Source organism: Phoenix dactylifera, chromosome 3 (assembly GCF_009389715.1).
Source record: "Phoenix dactylifera cultivar Barhee BC4 chromosome 3, palm_55x_up_171113_PBpolish2nd_filt_p, whole genome shotgun sequence".
NCBI classification, from domain to species: domain Eukaryota; kingdom Viridiplantae; phylum Streptophyta; class Magnoliopsida; order Arecales; family Arecaceae; genus Phoenix; species Phoenix dactylifera.
This window is the reverse complement of record NC_052394.1, coordinates 22,871,650-22,889,097: the sequence shown is the minus strand read 5'-3', so window position 1 is coordinate 22,889,097 and position 17,448 is coordinate 22,871,650. Positions and strand designations below refer to the sequence as shown.

At 37.1% G+C, this 17,448-nt stretch overlaps 1 protein-coding gene across 1 annotated transcript; it reads right to left on the bottom strand.

Moving 5' to 3' along the window:
* Positions 1-3,851: 3,851 nt before the first annotated feature.
* LOC120110315 lies at positions 3,852-15,009 on the bottom strand. The gene is made up of 4 exons (XM_039125041.1): positions 14,462-15,009; positions 4,898-4,990; positions 4,669-4,795; positions 3,852-4,284 (listed from the first exon to the last, which is right to left on the bottom strand). Exons 1-4 carry the CDS (start codon positions 14,921-14,923, stop codon positions 4,187-4,189), a joined length of 780 nt encoding a protein of 259 aa, XP_038980969.1. The 5' UTR covers positions 14,924-15,009; the 3' UTR covers positions 3,852-4,186.
* Between the last annotated feature and the right edge of the window lie 2,439 nt (positions 15,010-17,448).

Genomic DNA, 17,448 nt, shown 5'->3' with positions numbered 1-17,448 from the left:
ATATGGCCAACATAAGATGATGATTGTCACAAGGTTACTATCAGTAATAAATTAATGTAGTGAGATGGCAGTAATTACTACTCAAATTTGGACATATCACTTTTTCTATTTAAGAATTTTGGAGTGTATCTCCACCTACTATGTAGGTTAAAAGATTTAAATGGAGTGAGATATATGCTTAACTAGTAAATTTGGATTGTGCATTTAACTTTTGGATCATATTTTTGTCTATCATTTATTGCAATACCTAAGTGTCCGTCTACATAAAAATTTACTTTATGGAAATTATGGAGCAGTACTCCTTTTGTATATTACATCTACACTCGTGCCATATTTCTTTCTTAGTCATGACTGTTCTATGCTTTCTAAATATTGTATAAATTTTAGGTTATGGTTTGGTTGGTTTCTTATTAAAATTTTATGGCAACTAATAAATCAAATTTGCCAGTTGCCATTAGACCCATCAAAGTGGCATGTTCACATGCTTTAGGCTTGGTAGAAAATTATTGATTGATTGGTTCGAGTTGGTTGATATGTCTAAGTGTGCACGGAGACTTTGAGAAGTTCGAAAAAAAATTAGATTGTTGGATTCAAGATGGTCAATCTAAAGTAGCGACCATCACAGAGTTTTTTTTGGTGAAGTTAATGTAATGAGAAGGCAATGGTTATTTAGCAAATCTGGACTGCCTCTTGTTTTGTTTGAAAATTTTGGAGTATTCCTCGGCTTACCATACGGGGCAAGAGGTTTCAATGTAGCGAGATACATGCATTATTAGTGTGAGAAAAAAATTAGGCTTTTAGATTCAACATGGCCAACAAGAGACAACTGTCACTTGGTTCCTATCACTAATTATAAATTAATATAGTGAGATGGCAGTAATTACTAACCAAATTTAGGCTAGATTTCTCTTTCTTTTTAAGAATTTTGAAGTGCATCTCTATCTTCTAGAAATGTTAAAAGATTTACATATATATATATATATATATATATATATATATGCTTCTCTTTACTTTTTGGACCATATCTCTAATCTATCATTTATCGCAACAACAATATGGGAGTCTACATGGAAATCTACTTTATCTAAATTTAGGAGTATTACTCCTTTCAAATTTTTAATTTAAAGATAAGATCCCTCTCACTCATTTTAAAATTTAATTTTTCAGTCCTTGCTTTGGCCAATATTTGACAACGAGGCCTATTCACATTTTGTTTCATAGTTATGACTGCTTAGACTTGTTTGGTAGCTATTCCCATGGTTGGTTTTCTATTTATAGTAGGATTTTATGACAACTAATAAGAAAACTTCGCCATTAGAGCCAACAAAATGGTATGTTCAACTGCTTCCGGATTTGGGGATAATCCGTGGCGGATATTAGTCAGTTTAACATGTCAACTATGTATTGAGACCTCGAGATGCGTGTAAAAACTTTGAACAGTTGGATTCAAGATGGTCGATCGGAAGGGACTGTCACGGGTTTTTGTTGTTAATGTAGTGAGATGGTCATGGTTATTGACCAAACTTGGACTATATCTTGTTCTGTTTGAGAATTTTGGAGTGCAAGAGGTTTTAATGTACTGAGATATATGCACTACTAGTGCAAGGGAAAAATTGTGCTTTTGGATTCAAGATGGCCAATAAGAGACGAGCTAGTGATTGCCACTATGTTTCTGTTGCTAATAAATTAATTTAGTGAGGATTGCGTGAGTTGTTCCTCCCTCTGCCGTGGCCTCTTTCTCTAATTGGAGTCGCACCCCTCGACCCTGAGGATTGCGCGGCCGCGGATGCATCAATGAAGTAACGGGCATCCGAATACTCAATCTCATGGACAGCGTGGCACAGTAATTACTAACCAAATTTGGACTATATCTCCTGTCTATTTAAGAATTTTGGAGTGTATCTCTATCTACCATATATATTAAGAAAAATTAAATGTGTATATATATGTATATATTCTTTACTGGCAAATTTTTGATTGTATCATCTATCATTTATGGGCATGTAATATGCTTTATGTAAATTTTGGAGCATTACCCTCTTACAAATTTTAAATTTAAAGATAAGCCCCTTCTTGCTCAATTTAAAAATTAATTTTTCAGTCCTTGCTTTGACTAGTATTAAGAATAGGCCTAATTTGTATTTTGTTTAGTTATTATTCCTGATGTATATTATATCACACTCGTTAGGATTATTTTATATACACACGTTTAGTTGTTATAAGATTGATACTTGCATGGTGCAGGGGAAGATACTAAAAACCAAATTATTATTTGATATAGTAGAAGAACGATAAGATCTTGAAAAAAATAAAAATATATTTAAAATCAAGGTTTGCATAATTGGCCCGAATAACTAGGTTCGGAGCATACTATACCAAACTGGTGCAGAACCAAGCCAGTTTGCAGGTTCAGTTTGGGACTTGATGGAAACTGGCATGAATCGAGCTAACCTGCCTTCTTCCACTCGATTTGAGTTGGTTTTGATCGCTTCTATAGCTAAAAAGAGTCGAGAAGGCAAGTGCTAGAACAAGAAGAGGGGTGGGAAGGTAAGGAAAATCATTTGGATTGAGCTGCCAGATTTTCTTGTTTTCAGTCTTGATCATTTGGAGCTACTAGATTTTCTTGTTTTCAGTCCTAATCTAAGGTAGGTTTAGGTATAGACACTTCCCTCCTCCATTCCTTTTTTTCCTTCTTTTTAAGTCTAAAATATGTTGAAGATGACAAAATAAGGGGAAATCGTGCATACTTCTATTGTTAGTCTTGATATGTATTATATATACACCAATACCATGTTTCATTAAGCTTAGCTGTAACTAAAGAAAAAGAATATTCTATATAAGATTTGATTGATAACCACACATGGTTAAAAATAATAGCACATATTATTGACTAACTGTATGACAAAAAAAAAAAAAAACTAATTTCTTATATTCAAGGAGGAATTTAAAATATATATTGTACTAGTTTAAAAATGGTTAAGGTTAGTTCGGTTTCAATTGAAAAGTTTAGTGATCCAAATCCAATTTATATTCAAAACAGGCAATATTTCTGAATCCAAACTTAATCTAAACAACTTCAGTTCAGGTTAGACTGGATTAATTTTGGATAGATTCCCCATCAGAAATGGGTCAATCCATCCCATTTGCAACCTTAACTAGGAATAAAGAATATTCTATATAAGATTTGATTGATAACCACACATGGTTAAAAATAATAGCACATATTATTGATGACTAACCATATGACAAAAAAAAACTAATTTCTTATATTCAAGGAGGAATTCAAAATATATATTGTACTAGTTTAAAGTTGGTCCAGGTTAATTCGGTTTCAATTGAAAAGTTTAGTAATCCAAATCCAATTTATATTCAAAACAGGCAATATTTCTGAATCCAAGCTTAATCTAAATAACTTCAGTTAGGGTTAGACCGGATTAATTTTGGATAGATTCCAGATCAGAAATGGGTCAATCCATCCCACTTGCAACCTTAATTAGGAATAATAATCAATTCCATGCTAGTTAAATTCAAGAGAAGGAACCAGGTCTTATGGTTCAAGAAAATAACAACAAAATTACAGACTTTGGCATCAAATACTGGAAGAAAATTTTCAGCGCTTTCTAGCATCTTGTTAAACGTAACTGGCTCAACCTATCAGTCCATATTCCAAAATATGCCCTAATTCATTGACAATGGCAGCAAAGTGAGCATCCTACGAAGACGAACAATCCAAAAAAGTGCAGCTTAACTGTTATCCTTTAGTAGCAATTCTCGTACAGGATACCTCCTATTGCTGTGTACATTGTGGAAGAAGTTCGGATATTCAAAAAGACTACATGTTTATTTATCACCATCATATGATGGTATTGTAAAAAGAATATGTTGATTCCATCGCAACCATATAATTATAACGAAGAAATATTTATCCCATGTTTCACAGAAATTATTAAATTCTTCTCCAGTTTGTTGTATGATCTCATACAACATCTAAACATCCTTGAAAACACTGCAGAGTTTTGTAACTACTGATAGGAACATTATTGGATTTTGAAATGGTAAGCCTATACATGACAGGTTTATATAGGCACCAAAGCACTGCAGAGGGGAAAAAGAAGTGCTGCACCAATAAGAGAATTATTTACAAGGCAAAGCTGAAAAAAAAATGCGATCCCCCTCTTCTGTTGCCTCAAAGGTTCTTGCGCTTGTGCCTCCGGGAACGCTTGAACAAGTTCCGTTGCACGCATACCTTCGGTCTACTTTTAGGTCCTTCTGCTTGTTCCTCATCTTTTCGAAGATAGACACAGAAAGCAAGTAAGATTACCAAGAAGCTGAACAGGTGCAGATATCTTAAAGCAGAAGACTTTTGTGTTCTTTTCCGCCCACATGAACTAACAAAGGAGGAACATCTCACACACCAACAAATGAGGAGCAAGGATATACCAAGCGTTCATACAATGCATGCAGTCTAAATTTACAACCCAGCAATATATTCACTTGCTTTTGTTCATATATTTTTCTCCCTGATAATATATAAGTCTAATATGTCAAACAGTCAAAAAAGAAGCCAGCAAGCGAGGAAAAACTTCGTATCTGAATCAAGTCAGGCCAGTACGCATAAAGAAGCAGCATAAAAATTAGATTGTATAAATCCAAAAAGTTTGGGAATACCGTTAGTTTGTTCTTTAGGTTCCTCTGGAGAAGATTCTGTAGCTGGTTGTGGGTCGACCAATGGGTTAGAAGAACTTCCGGCCGCTTCAGCAGGTTGGGAAGGCCGAGTTCCAGAATTCTTAGGCAACTTACAGGTAAACGATAGCAATGAAAGGAATTCTTATGGGTCATCAAAAATATATTAGAAGAAAATTCTGAGCACACTATAGAGTCAGATGTTGAATCTTACCTTCCTCCAAATCCTAGCGGGTTTTTTCTCGAGATGCCTTTGGACTTCTGGTATGGACCTGAATTTTGTGCTTACCCCCGGAAGAGTGTAATACTGTAACACCCAAAAATGTTACTTTGCTTTGGATATGATATTGTACAAGTAGTTTGCAGGAAAGAAGAGGTAGACATTTGGTGAGCCTGATTAGAAAGATTCAGAGAAAAGTTCAGGAATATTATTGCTGTTCTGCAGGCAATTGATTCCAGGGGAAAAAGGAAAAGAAATAGTGTTCTGATGATGCAAGTAATATCTTATTTTTACAGCATTGCTATCCAGTTTACTTACTAGAATGATTGCTAGATACAATTGCAATACCGTAAACTTTGAGATGTCAGATTTTCTATGGGGCTGTAGACAGGTATTAGTAAAGCGAAATGATCCGTCATATTCAACATTTGTATGCTATGCACAATGCAAAATAGAAAATGATCAAGATTAAAAAAATTATCATCTGCCAATTATGGTATTTTGATTGCGTTAGCTTCACATGTTGCGATTAATACAGTACAACAATTAAAATCCTGGGTGTGGGTGCCAATTTGTTCAGTTGGCAACATCTTTGGGAGTGACCTAGGTTTGAATCCTGTCCACACCTAGATATTTCATCTATCCAACTGTGATATTTTACTTTCGGTAATAAATCTAGGAAATCTATCATATAAAAATTTCTTTCGTTAACTTGTTCATCACATAATACCGTCAATTCAATGCCAAACCTTAATGAAAAAGGTGGAGTGTTGACATTAGGTTGACCATTAGCTATAAAAAGCATGACAAACCATGAAATAACTTCAAGTATGATATATATGAATGCTAGGGCATCCCCTTAAGCAGCCCTAAATATGAATGCTAGGTGAAAGAGGGTCTATAAAGCCTAACCCAATTATTGGGATAAGACTTTATTGTGCTGGTCGTACATACATACTTACATACAAACATACACATATGTAGGTACATATGTATGTATATGTAGATATGGCCATGGAGTCCTAAGCTAAATTAAATTCTTACTTTAATCCACATGAGATTGATATTAGCCGGTCCTACATATTGGAAAGATCAAACACAACCTCTAGTACGAGGGACCGACACTGGCTAATGACTAAACAAGAAACTCAAAATACTATCAATTTGACCAAAATCATGTGGTACAATTCTAATGATAATGAAAAATGTTGAAGCCAAAATTTGTAACTCCCAAGTCTACTCCAGTTGAATCTTAAATCTTGTCGGGCACTAGGTTTACATTGTTTGATTACTTTGTAGTCTTTTGGAAGAAAATACTTGAGTTTCAACAAAAAAATATTGTTAACAATTTGAAGTAAAATCATAGCTTCCCTTAAACAAGATAAAACATGGATTACAAATGGTTCTAGAAAAGAAAAGGTTGCCTTATGAAAAGCTAATGGGATCGTCTTGAGCAGCATCACAAATACTTGCAATCTTCTTCTCAAAAATAAAAGTGAAGATCCTGCCTTCTAAGCATCATTTTACACAAGCAAACAACTTACATGTTTCCGACCCTCTCTTGGCATCCAACTAACGACCTATAAATAGCATAGAAAAGTCCTTTGCAACATAGGAAATTAAGTTCACCCCTTCAAATCTTTGGAATTAAATTTGATCATATCCGAATAGCCAAATGTAGAAAAAAATAGTGGTAATATCTATCTCCCACTACAGAAAAAGGAAGTTTTCCCAACTCTTTTACCGCGATGCTAGGTAGAAGCATCGACAAGTTTGGCACAGGCGCCAAATTTTGCCGACGCTTTTAAGAAGCGTCGGTAGGTACGGGGTGTAGACGACGCTAAGGTGCATCATTGTAGTCACCCTAGCCTCTGACGACGCTTATATGCATCGTCCAAGGCATGGACTAATGATGACGCATATAAGCGTCAGAGACCACCTCCCCCAAATACCTAGCCTGATCGATCTGAAGACTTGCCCTAGCCCTTCTTTTCCTCCTCTCTCAGCCCGCTCGACCGACCTAGCCCTAGCCCTTCTTCGATCTCCTCCTCTCCGGCACCCACATACTGACCCGAAGCCCCGATCGATCTCCTCCTCCCTCCTCTCCGGCGCGAGCTCCGCCTCCGCCCGAGGTGTTTTCTCCTCCTCCTTCTTCTTCGGTGTCAACCGACCGGCCTTCAAACCTCGATCCGGCTTCGCCTTTGCCCGAGGTTCTGGTGTATGCCCTAGAAGAAAACACTAGGCTAAGCCCACAGAGTTGACACTTTTGTCTTTAATATAAGTTCCTTAAGAGCCACAATAGGAAAATAGCTAGTACATTTCCTAATTTGCATCTCATACTTTACCTCTCTAACAGTGGCAGGGTCTTTCAAGATGTATACAGGGGCTACAAAAATGAAATCTAGGGTTTTGTTTTTGTTAAACCGAATTGTTCATACTTCCAATAAGTATGAGTACATTCTAGAAAATTAGAAAATAAAATATCATGAAATTCTGACAAAAAAATGCCATTGAAATGCTCTGCGATAAATGATGCCATCCAATCTGCTGCTCGATTAGTTTCTGTGTAAATATGGTGAGCATGAAATGACACGCAATACTTGAAAAGTCTCCAGATGTCTAATAACAAGGGATGCACCGCTACATATTTAGTCTGTCTCGATACCCAACCGATCACCATTGCTGAGTCTCCTTTATGTAGAACATATTTAAATCCCTCTCATGTTCCTCTCAACTCCACCCCTCGAACTGAGATGTCAAAAAGCTATTTCCCCCAGCTGCCACCAAACTCGACTTAGCCCCTAATGATAAAACATGCGCCTCCTTTTGCACCACCATCTGCAACACTCCCAACAAAATTTATTTTTTAGAGGGCATGGGGTGGAGGCTCCCATGTAATAAATACTATTCTAGAAACAGCAGCTGCTGAGGAATCCCAATAAGATCTAAGTTTGCTAGTGGATCCATCTAACAAAGACCCATGAAGAACCTTTTATGTTATTACTATGTAGAATCTTAATGTTATATTGCTGTGTGGTAGGCCACTATAGTATGTATCATGGTATTTGCTTCAATGTTCCCTCAAATTCCTTACAAGTGCACGGGTGTTTTCATGTGAATTTAAGGATACAAGTAACAACTGAATATGCCAATATTTTTGTAACTATATTCAACTTAATGGGTATTATTGCAATGACCCATCTCTATCATACGAACTTTCAGGAGAATCTTTTATGTGAATTTTTGATGCCAGCGGTTCTTTTAATTTGGCTCCGCAGAGCTAGGTTCCATTGCACTATGTAGGAAGTCCACGCAGCCAACTGAGGCCCTGCGTGCACCATACCACCAATGAATAATAGGTACCTGGCCTCACCTTAGGCAGAGTTTTTGAGTCGTGTAATAGGCGACCATTTGCTCGGTTCGGGGGGCACTTGAAGAAGCTGTCGGCATCCAGCCGCGTCTTTTCTCCTATCCAATTTTTGGGCCAATTCACCCTTTGTACTACCAAATGAGGAGATTCTTGCCGAATCCGAGTTTGTAGGTCCTTAGATAATGTTAGAATTATAGTCCTTCTAGAGTGATCTCGCTGATGGATCAGGCCCCACCAAAAGAAGGCCTTCTTTGCCTTCCACCTAAGCCATGCAGGAAAGACCCAAAGCCACACAGGAAAGACCCAAAGCCAATCCCAGAGAACAATAAAGCTTCATACAATCTTTCTATTTAGGTGTAAGTAATCCATATCTTCACAGACATTTATTCTACCGAGCCTCTTTTTGAGATAGTGCCCAGACCATTACGTCTTTCGTGCAGGTCGGAACTTACCCGAGGAGGAATTTTATTACCTCAGAATCGTTATGTTGTATGCAAGAGGCTTCTTTGCCGGCCATTATTCTCGGCTCTACGTTGGAAAAAAAATGGAAGCTAAAGTAAATCTAAAGCTTAATTGTTTTTTGTTTCTTATTTTTGCCAACCAACCACTTGGTACCAAGCAACCGGTTAGTTGTAGCACTTTCAAAGAAGAAGACTCAGAACCTTTTAAAGAGAAAAACTCATTTTATTAACTCCCTTTGAAAAGGGAAGCAATAAATATGAGTAGATTGGGTTTCGTTGAGTCAAAACAAGTTGATTGGATCAGTAGCAGAGGTATGCCTCTCTTGCAAAATTACCTTCTCATACTGCTAGTCGTTGTTCTTTCCGCTAACGAGTTTATCTGCACCTTCGTGTAGTTCACTATCAAGCTTTATTTCCTTTTCCATCACCAAGTAGCAAAAATTAGTAAGCCTAGTGAGAAGTAAGTTCGGGTATTGTACTATGCTTTGTCTTTGTCCCAGTCTCGATATGGGAATAACCGTAAGTAAGACAACACAATCATATGATCCAAGAAAGCATACCATAGATTTCTTGCCGAACTTTTCTTTGCTCCTCTGCATAAACAAATTGATCGAGCTGCATTGTTGATGCAATGCACATCAGTGGGTGTTACGAGCAGATCTCTTCCATTAACAAAAACTACTCTTCCCTTGGGTAACCAAGGATTCATCCATAGCTTACTGCACTTTCCATCCCCTATTTGATGTCTCAAAATCCAAGAAGAAAAATGGAGTTAACTTCAACCTCATTGATTCTTAAGATATTACTATAGTAGCAATTGCGCCCATAAAGATTTCCAAAAGAACAATTTCAACAAAATCTTTGAATTTCTTATTTTACTATATTTAATTCTATGTATTCCTCTATCTGTAGAGTCCATTGAATGCACAAATATGGTCCTAAGAAAAGATCATAATATCATATTCATCTAGACAAAAATAGAAATTATATTTTCATCATAGTCTGACAAAGTGACAATTAGTTAGATATGTACAAAGTTAATTTAAAATAAAAATTTCTAAAATAGGTACTTATCATTCATTGGCGGAGGATAACCTTATAATAAAGAACTCGAGTTTGCTTGATACTATCAAGAATTCCTTACTATTTATTGCATGAGAATAGATTCATATTAGAACCATTTTCCCCTCCCAATATTTCTTTATTGGAGCTTCCCTCATTCCTTTTATCAAGCATAATGATATTGTGATTTAATGAGTTCTAATATGCAGCGCCAAGTAGTTCCGCTTTTTCATTTGAGAAGTGCATTGTTGGAATTGGGTTGGAACAATAAATAGCTCTAGATTCAGAGGTTTTAGCAAATGCCTCTGCAAGCGACTTTGATCTAATTGGGCGAAAGAAAGAATTTCTTTTAAACGACCCAAGTGGGACCTCTCAAAAGAATAATGAAAGTAAAAGAATTTTGAAAGTAGAGTTCTAAGTCTCTTTTTTTCTTTCATCAATTCTCTTTCTAACATTCGTTTCACTCATATACTTTGAAATGGCAAGCATTTAAAGAACTTTTACTTTGAATGGTACCAAAGCCTTCCAAAGTTGAGGCACCCATGGTTGCAGTGCTTGATTAATGAAGTTGTAAAATTAGCTGAATAAGGAAAGTGGTCCATTTCAATGCCAAAAATGTTGGTCTTCATCGTCTAATAGTTCTCTTTTTGTTGGAACACATCTTTTATGTATCTCGTATTGAACCAAAGTATGAGGAAAAAAAGACATCCAATGCTTGAGGCTTCCACTATTATATAGTATGGAGAGTGTCAGATGTACATTGCCTTATCCCTATATATAAAGAGGCTATTTTCATTTTTTGAACTCATGAACTCTAGGTCCTAATGGAGCGACCTTACATTGCGCCAAGACTCGCACTCAAAGTGCAAGAAATTAAATACAAATGGATTCATATAGCAATATTTCATAAATTCGAATTAACCATAAGCTTTTCACTGCTTGGCAATTCCTATTCAAACTTCTCCTTCCAAGGTTACAATTTGGAGCGATGGCTAGCACAGACAATGTTTAATAGAGAGTAGCAATAGCAATGGTTGGCGGTTGCACCTCTCTCTCTCTCTATCATGTGCTTTCTCAATGTCTTTGTCTCTTAGTAGCAAGAATCTCCCATGAGAGTAGTGTGCCCCCTTCTAAATCTCCCTTAAAACATGTCCCAACACCCACTTCCTAATTAATTCTTATTAATTTTTGTAAGAAATGTATTTCCATGCAACGACACTTGATGTGCTTCTGACAATCATGTTTTTCTCTTTATCCTTAGTCTTTGCTCCATTATTAATGGAACTAGGATTGGTCAAACATGGGCAGCTTAGCATCTTCTCCGGCTAGACTAGAGATAGATTGACACATTATAGAAAAGCTCACCTTTTTCTGGCGTTTTTTACAACCTTTAGCAACGCTTATAAGCGTCGGCTAAAGTTCCGCCGACGCTACTCAAAGCGTCGCCTATGTTGAAGTTCTCTATAGCTTTTTCTTGTAGTAGTTACCTTGTTTCTGTACGGGTGGCAATGTTTAACCCGTTTAATTTAATTCAATCCATTATGGCTTAGGTGCCACAATGGGTTGGGTTATTTGTTTAATAAAATGATCAGATTTGGATCTGAATTTTTGATCCATTTGATAAACAGATCAGGTTCAGGTTGATTGATGTTTAACTTATCCCATACCCTACCCAACTTTATTTGGTCCAACCTAGCCTAATTGCCACCTCTATTTGCAACATGCTTCTAATTGTAGGAAAATATAATAGGATTCATTTACTAGATTCATTTTGCATGATGCATTAAGTAGAGTAGCAGACACATATTTCATGGTATTTGCTTAAGAAGAAAGGTTATCTATATATAGTAGGGGGAAAGAACTCTCTTTCAAAGGAGATGGGGCTTTTGCTTAGAGAGTTCTCTATGGAAGCATAATTGATCTAAAATGATCATCGGACTCGATGTGGACTACTTTAACCACTATGAGTATTCAGAAGGAACACCAAACTCAATGTGGATCACTTTGGCCACTACGAGTAGTATCAAAGAAGATTACCAAACTCGATGTGGAACACTTTGACCATTATAAATATCTAGAAAGATTACTAGACTCGATGTGGAATACTTTAGCCACTATAAGAAGGGCTGGACAAGGTTTAGAAGCGAGATTTCTCAGACCGAATAGTCGAGTCGCATACCAAACTTTTGAAAGCCATAACTTGGTCATACGATGCTCGATTGAGATGATATTTTTTAAAAAAAAATTGCGTGTGTTTTCAAACTCTATAACTAGAAGGCTGAATTAGAATAAAATCCATCATTAGACTCCAAAACAGGCTGGTCAAACCGAGAGTTTTCTTTTTGGGTAAGACTTTAACCGAGCGTAGCTCTTTTTCTGATTAAAATTTGGCAGAACGACAGAAGGCAGAGTTGATGTAAAAGTTGAGATCTATCTTTTCAATTTTTTTTTAACTTTTTTCTACTAGAAATATCTATTTAAGAAAAAAGAGTCCTACTAGAATTAGAAAAATGAATCCAACCCAAATTATGTTAGAACGAACCTCACATTATAAATAGAGGTTATATACCTCATTTTTTGGAGGATCAATAAAAAAAAAAGACTTAAAGTCCTACTTTTGAGATTTGTCTATCTTTTTCTAGTTTTTTTTTGAGAGATTCGAGTTGAGTTGGTTGAAGAAAATCTTTCTTCTTTCCGATCGGATCAAGTCTCTATCGCTCTGCTTGATTCTTCTCGATATCTATTTTGGAAAAAAAAAGGGTACTTTCTACTACTATTACTGATCGACTCCAAGAAAAAGTTTGTCAATATATCCCTCTTACTGATGCTGGTCAACTCTCTTAGAGGAATTGAAAGTATGAGACTAGACTCACTTTCCACAATTGGATGAATCGAAAGAAAATAGGCTATACTTAGATCGATTAGTCCAAAAGAGACCTATTACCAATATGATTTCTCTACTAGGTGCAACAAAGGAAGATCTATGTGAGGTTTAGTGCTCTCTTTCTTCAATCAACCAGGGCCCTTTGGATTGATCACTGGTCAAGGATAGCCTGTAATTCCTGCTAACTATCCAACAATGGAGCTATAAATAATAAGTTATATTATCGAGCAACTCCATCCACGACAAGGTCCCATAGATCTTGGTCGAGGGCTTGGGCCCATAGAAAATAGTGTGGGTCTCAAACTGAAACACATGTGGTAATTAAGGACTTTCTTTGTGTGCATGCCAGCCCAAGTCGAATCAATAAGGATGGTGTGATGTAACCTCTCAATCATTGGTTTCACCATTGGAGGACTCCCTCACTTTTGTCTTTCGTTTCGACAAAGAAGAACATGGAGAAACAGAAGGGGAATCCAGATTGCACTTGACCGCAAACTTGTAGCATAGGTGAAAATTCTTCACTTTAGATAATGACGGTGGACAATTCATCGTCTTCAAAAAAAAGAAGGGATGATTCTTGCCAAACTCTGTCGTGCCCGTCTTCCTTGGAGTTCCAAAAGAAACGCTATCTGTATAGTCAAGCCCCATAGTTTCATGCCTATGCTCCCAATTGAAGCAAGACATTCATGTTATACATGAAGATGTTTGTTTGACAAAATTAGTATTGCACACAATGCTGCAAAGAACACCATTGTGACAATTTTGCTCAACAAAACCATTATAACAATGGCGGATCTACAATTGCCATTGTTTTGTATGTGTATGATGTAATTGAGATGTAAGAGAACCACCAATAACAGCTAGCCTTCATATATTACTAGGTCTGTTATTTGATCCTAACATATGACCAGGAATTTTGGCTTACAAATGTAGCATATTCACTAGCCAACAGACTTGTAAAAAGGTGTTTCAACATAAAGTAATTAACTTTGTAACAATATGCTTTATTTGGTGGCTTTTTCCATCAAGCAATGCATCATTCTTCGAACCTTGCTTTTCCCTTCCGTTTTTGTCTGCACGCGTCTTGCGTTCTGTGACCCCTATTTGTTGTCATGTTTAACTGCAGCTTATAGCCATGCACCGATCTTTCACTTGATATTTTAACTCCTCGATCCGTTCCATGATTGAAGTTTTTCACGCCAACTTTTGTGGTTATCCGTGGATTTCTTATTTCTAATTTATATCTTTTTCAAAAGGATCAAAAAAAAAAAAGAGAAGAAGATTAAAAAGGAAATCCTATTATAACGAAGCTGAAAAAACAGATCAGCTTATCAATCACTCTAAGAATAATACAAATCTTTCGTGCTTAGCAATAAATCTAAGATAATGATCACATGGATTCATTTCATTCAAACCAAACACCAAAAGATCAAGAACAAAGAAAAGATATATAATTAAGCTTAAACACAGCTTATCAGTCGACAATCACTTATAATGAAAAGAGTCAGTTTCAGGTAATGAATCCAAGAAACCTATCACACAAATTCTTCTCACCGATTTTATGTTCGTCACTTGCAAGCTTGCCTTCTATAAAACAACGTACATACGTAGCAGGTTAGAAACAGCTTGTTCTCACCTGCCACGCTGTTCAATATAGCATGCATGCTCGCAGGCAACAAACATAACGCTAGTTTTATCTAAAATTCAAGAACGTACACGAGAACAGATAGAAGGAGAAGAGCAAGATGAAAGAAAGAAATGAGATCGGGGAAGAGACGAACTGTATCTTTGTTTCCCTTGCTCTTGCCAGATTTCCTCTCTAGTACAATCGTTTGCATGCCCTCCGGTGGAGTCCACTCCGCCCGCCGCCGGGATGCTCGCCGTCGCGGTTTCTCATTCAGCGGCGCCACCTCCAACGCCGGTGCATCTGGGGCCACGAGCGCCAGCTCGAGGCCTTGAGGCAGGGCCGGAGAGGGGTTGGGCTCGTAGTTGGAGGGGACTCCGTCGGGGTGGCAGCTGGAGAGGGGTTGGAGCTCCAGTGGCTGGGGAGAGTCGAAAGGCTCCCTCTCCGGACTCTGGGACTTGGGCTGGGAGTCGCTCGACATGGTGCCGGTGGTTCTGTGGTGGCGATCAACGGATGGTGACGGGGCGAGCGCCACCGACCGCGACGGCGGCGCTTCGGGCAGGTAATAAGTTATGGGGGCTCTCGCGGGTCCGAACAATGTTTTTCTCCGGATTCGCATTTTATCAAAATTTTATGGCAACCAACGAATGGGACTTGGACTCTTGTTGACGTCGCATATTTAGATGCTCGATTTTTTTGAGATGAGCGGTGGTTGATCGTTAGGGTTACTTCGAGTACCCATTCGTGGGTGTCATTCTTTCAAAGCAGCGGAAAATTGTGGGCCGGTGGAGTTAGGACGGAAAACTGGGGGTTGCGACCACCTCGTGGTTTCCGTCGGGGAAAAGTTAACGTAGAGAGATGGCAACGGCTGCGAGCAAATCGTGACTGTATCTCTTTTTCCGTTTTGATATTTTGGAGTGTTATCTTTCAACCAGCCATGGAAGACAAAAGGTTTAAAAAGAGTAGGTATATGCTTTACCAGCGCCAACAAAATTCCGAGCTGATCATGGATTTAAGATGGCCAATTAACAGTTATGAGGTTCCTCTTGCTACAAATTAAAGCAGTCAAAAAAAAAAAAAGAATGGAGAATCTCATACTAGATATTTCTTCTCAATATATAGCTTTTAGAGATATTCTTTCTAAATTTTTGAATATATTAGATGTATTCATACTAGATTGACGTAATAAATTCAACTTACTAAAATATAAAAAAGAAAGAGCGTTACTAAATTAACTTTTTTCGGTTGAGAAATTTGGACTGTATCTTTACCTACCATATAGAACAGAAGATTTAAATGTAGTGATATATGTGCTTTACTCGCGAAATTGGACTGCATCTTTGTTATCTTTTGGACCATATCTCAACGTACTATTTAATGCAACCCCTATGTCAGTTTGCATGGATATGAAAATCGGTTTTAGATATATTTTGGTGCATTGACCCCTTAAAAGAATTTATTTAAAAATGAGTCCTCAATCACTAATTTCAAAATTAACTTTTGATTCTTGGTTTAGTGATAGGTTCTTCAATTTGGTTTCTTCTATATATATGCACGCTTGTGCCATGTTTTGCATATAGTCATACCCACTTTATGAGGTCAGATATTATTGAATTCTAGGTCAATTTTCAGTCCACTCCCTCGTATATGAAACTTTTATGCCAACCAATGGATAAAACTTTTGCTTTTAGGCCGTTCAACATGACAACTACACGTCTGTCGGGTTTTGAAGACAATTGGTTGCGCTGACTTTAAACGCCAACAAAAATTCTGGTTATTGGATTCAAGATGGTCAATGAGAAACCCCTGCCGTCATGATGTTTTTGTCGATAAAAAATAATGTAGTAAGAATGGCGACAGTTATTGAGCCAATTTGGATTTTATCTCCTTTTTTTTATTGGGGTGGAGTATGGCTCTACCTATCCTACAGAACAAAAGATTTAAATTTAGTGGGATGTATATATACTTGGCAAGTTTTAGAAGAATTCTAGGTCATTGGATTCAAGATGGCCTATCAGAGGCAACAACTATCATGAGATTTTCATTGGTAAGGAATTAATGCAGTAAGATGATAATGGTTACTAACTAAATATGTGTTGAATCATCTTTTCTGTTTGGAAATTTTGAAGTATATCTCAATCCACTGTATAGGACAAAAAGGTTTAGGTTTAACGAGATATATACCTTATTAGTGTTATAAAATATTTCGATCATTGGATTCAAGATGACTAATCAAAGGTGACAACTATCACGAGATTTCCAATAGTAATAAATTAACGTAGCGAGATAGAAGCAATTGATGATTAAATTTGGATTGTATTATTATTATTATTATTATTTTCAATTTCAGAAATTTGAAGTGTCCTGGTTGAATTAACTTAGTCAAATTTGTTATACTTTCTTTCCGGGATGTAAGTTTTATATGATACATAGAAGAAGTCACGATTTGGTGAGAGATGTTTTTTCTTTATTATAAGTTATAACAGCACAATGCAGGGCAAAAGTGTTAAATATAACATGATATATACTTTGCTAATTCCATAAAGATTTATGAAAATTTATTTCAAGACAACGAATTAGACGTGACAATTATCAGGGGGTCTTCATTGGTAATAAATTAACAAACTGCTACTTAATTTCGACTGTATCTCTGTCCGCATTTTGAGAATACTAGAGTTAATTTTTACATAGCGATCAAAAGGGAAAAAGGTCTATGGATTGTGAGGTGCATGCTTCTTCTCTTCTTTTTTTTTTCTTTTTCTTATAAGAAATAGGAGGGGGGGAGGGGAATTAACCCCACCCGCATAGCAGCCCCCACTGACCCCCCCCTTCCATCAGAAAATGTTCGACGCAGGTAGAAAGTTTCTTATACCCTCCCCATCCGTGTGAGTACGTCACCCCAGCACCACCTCAGTACCAGAGAACCAGTAACGCTCCTAACGGACAAACCAGACGGGGTCTCCGTATTTAATCAACGCCCGCGCGTTTCAAATCTAGATCACTCCATTGAAAACAAAGCCTCGTTTTAACTGTGCTACCACCTCGGTGGTTGAGGTGCATGCTTTACCAGCACAAGAAAAATTCGAAAATGTTGGGCTCCAAATGGCCAATATGTGACAATGACTGTTATGAGACTTTTATTAG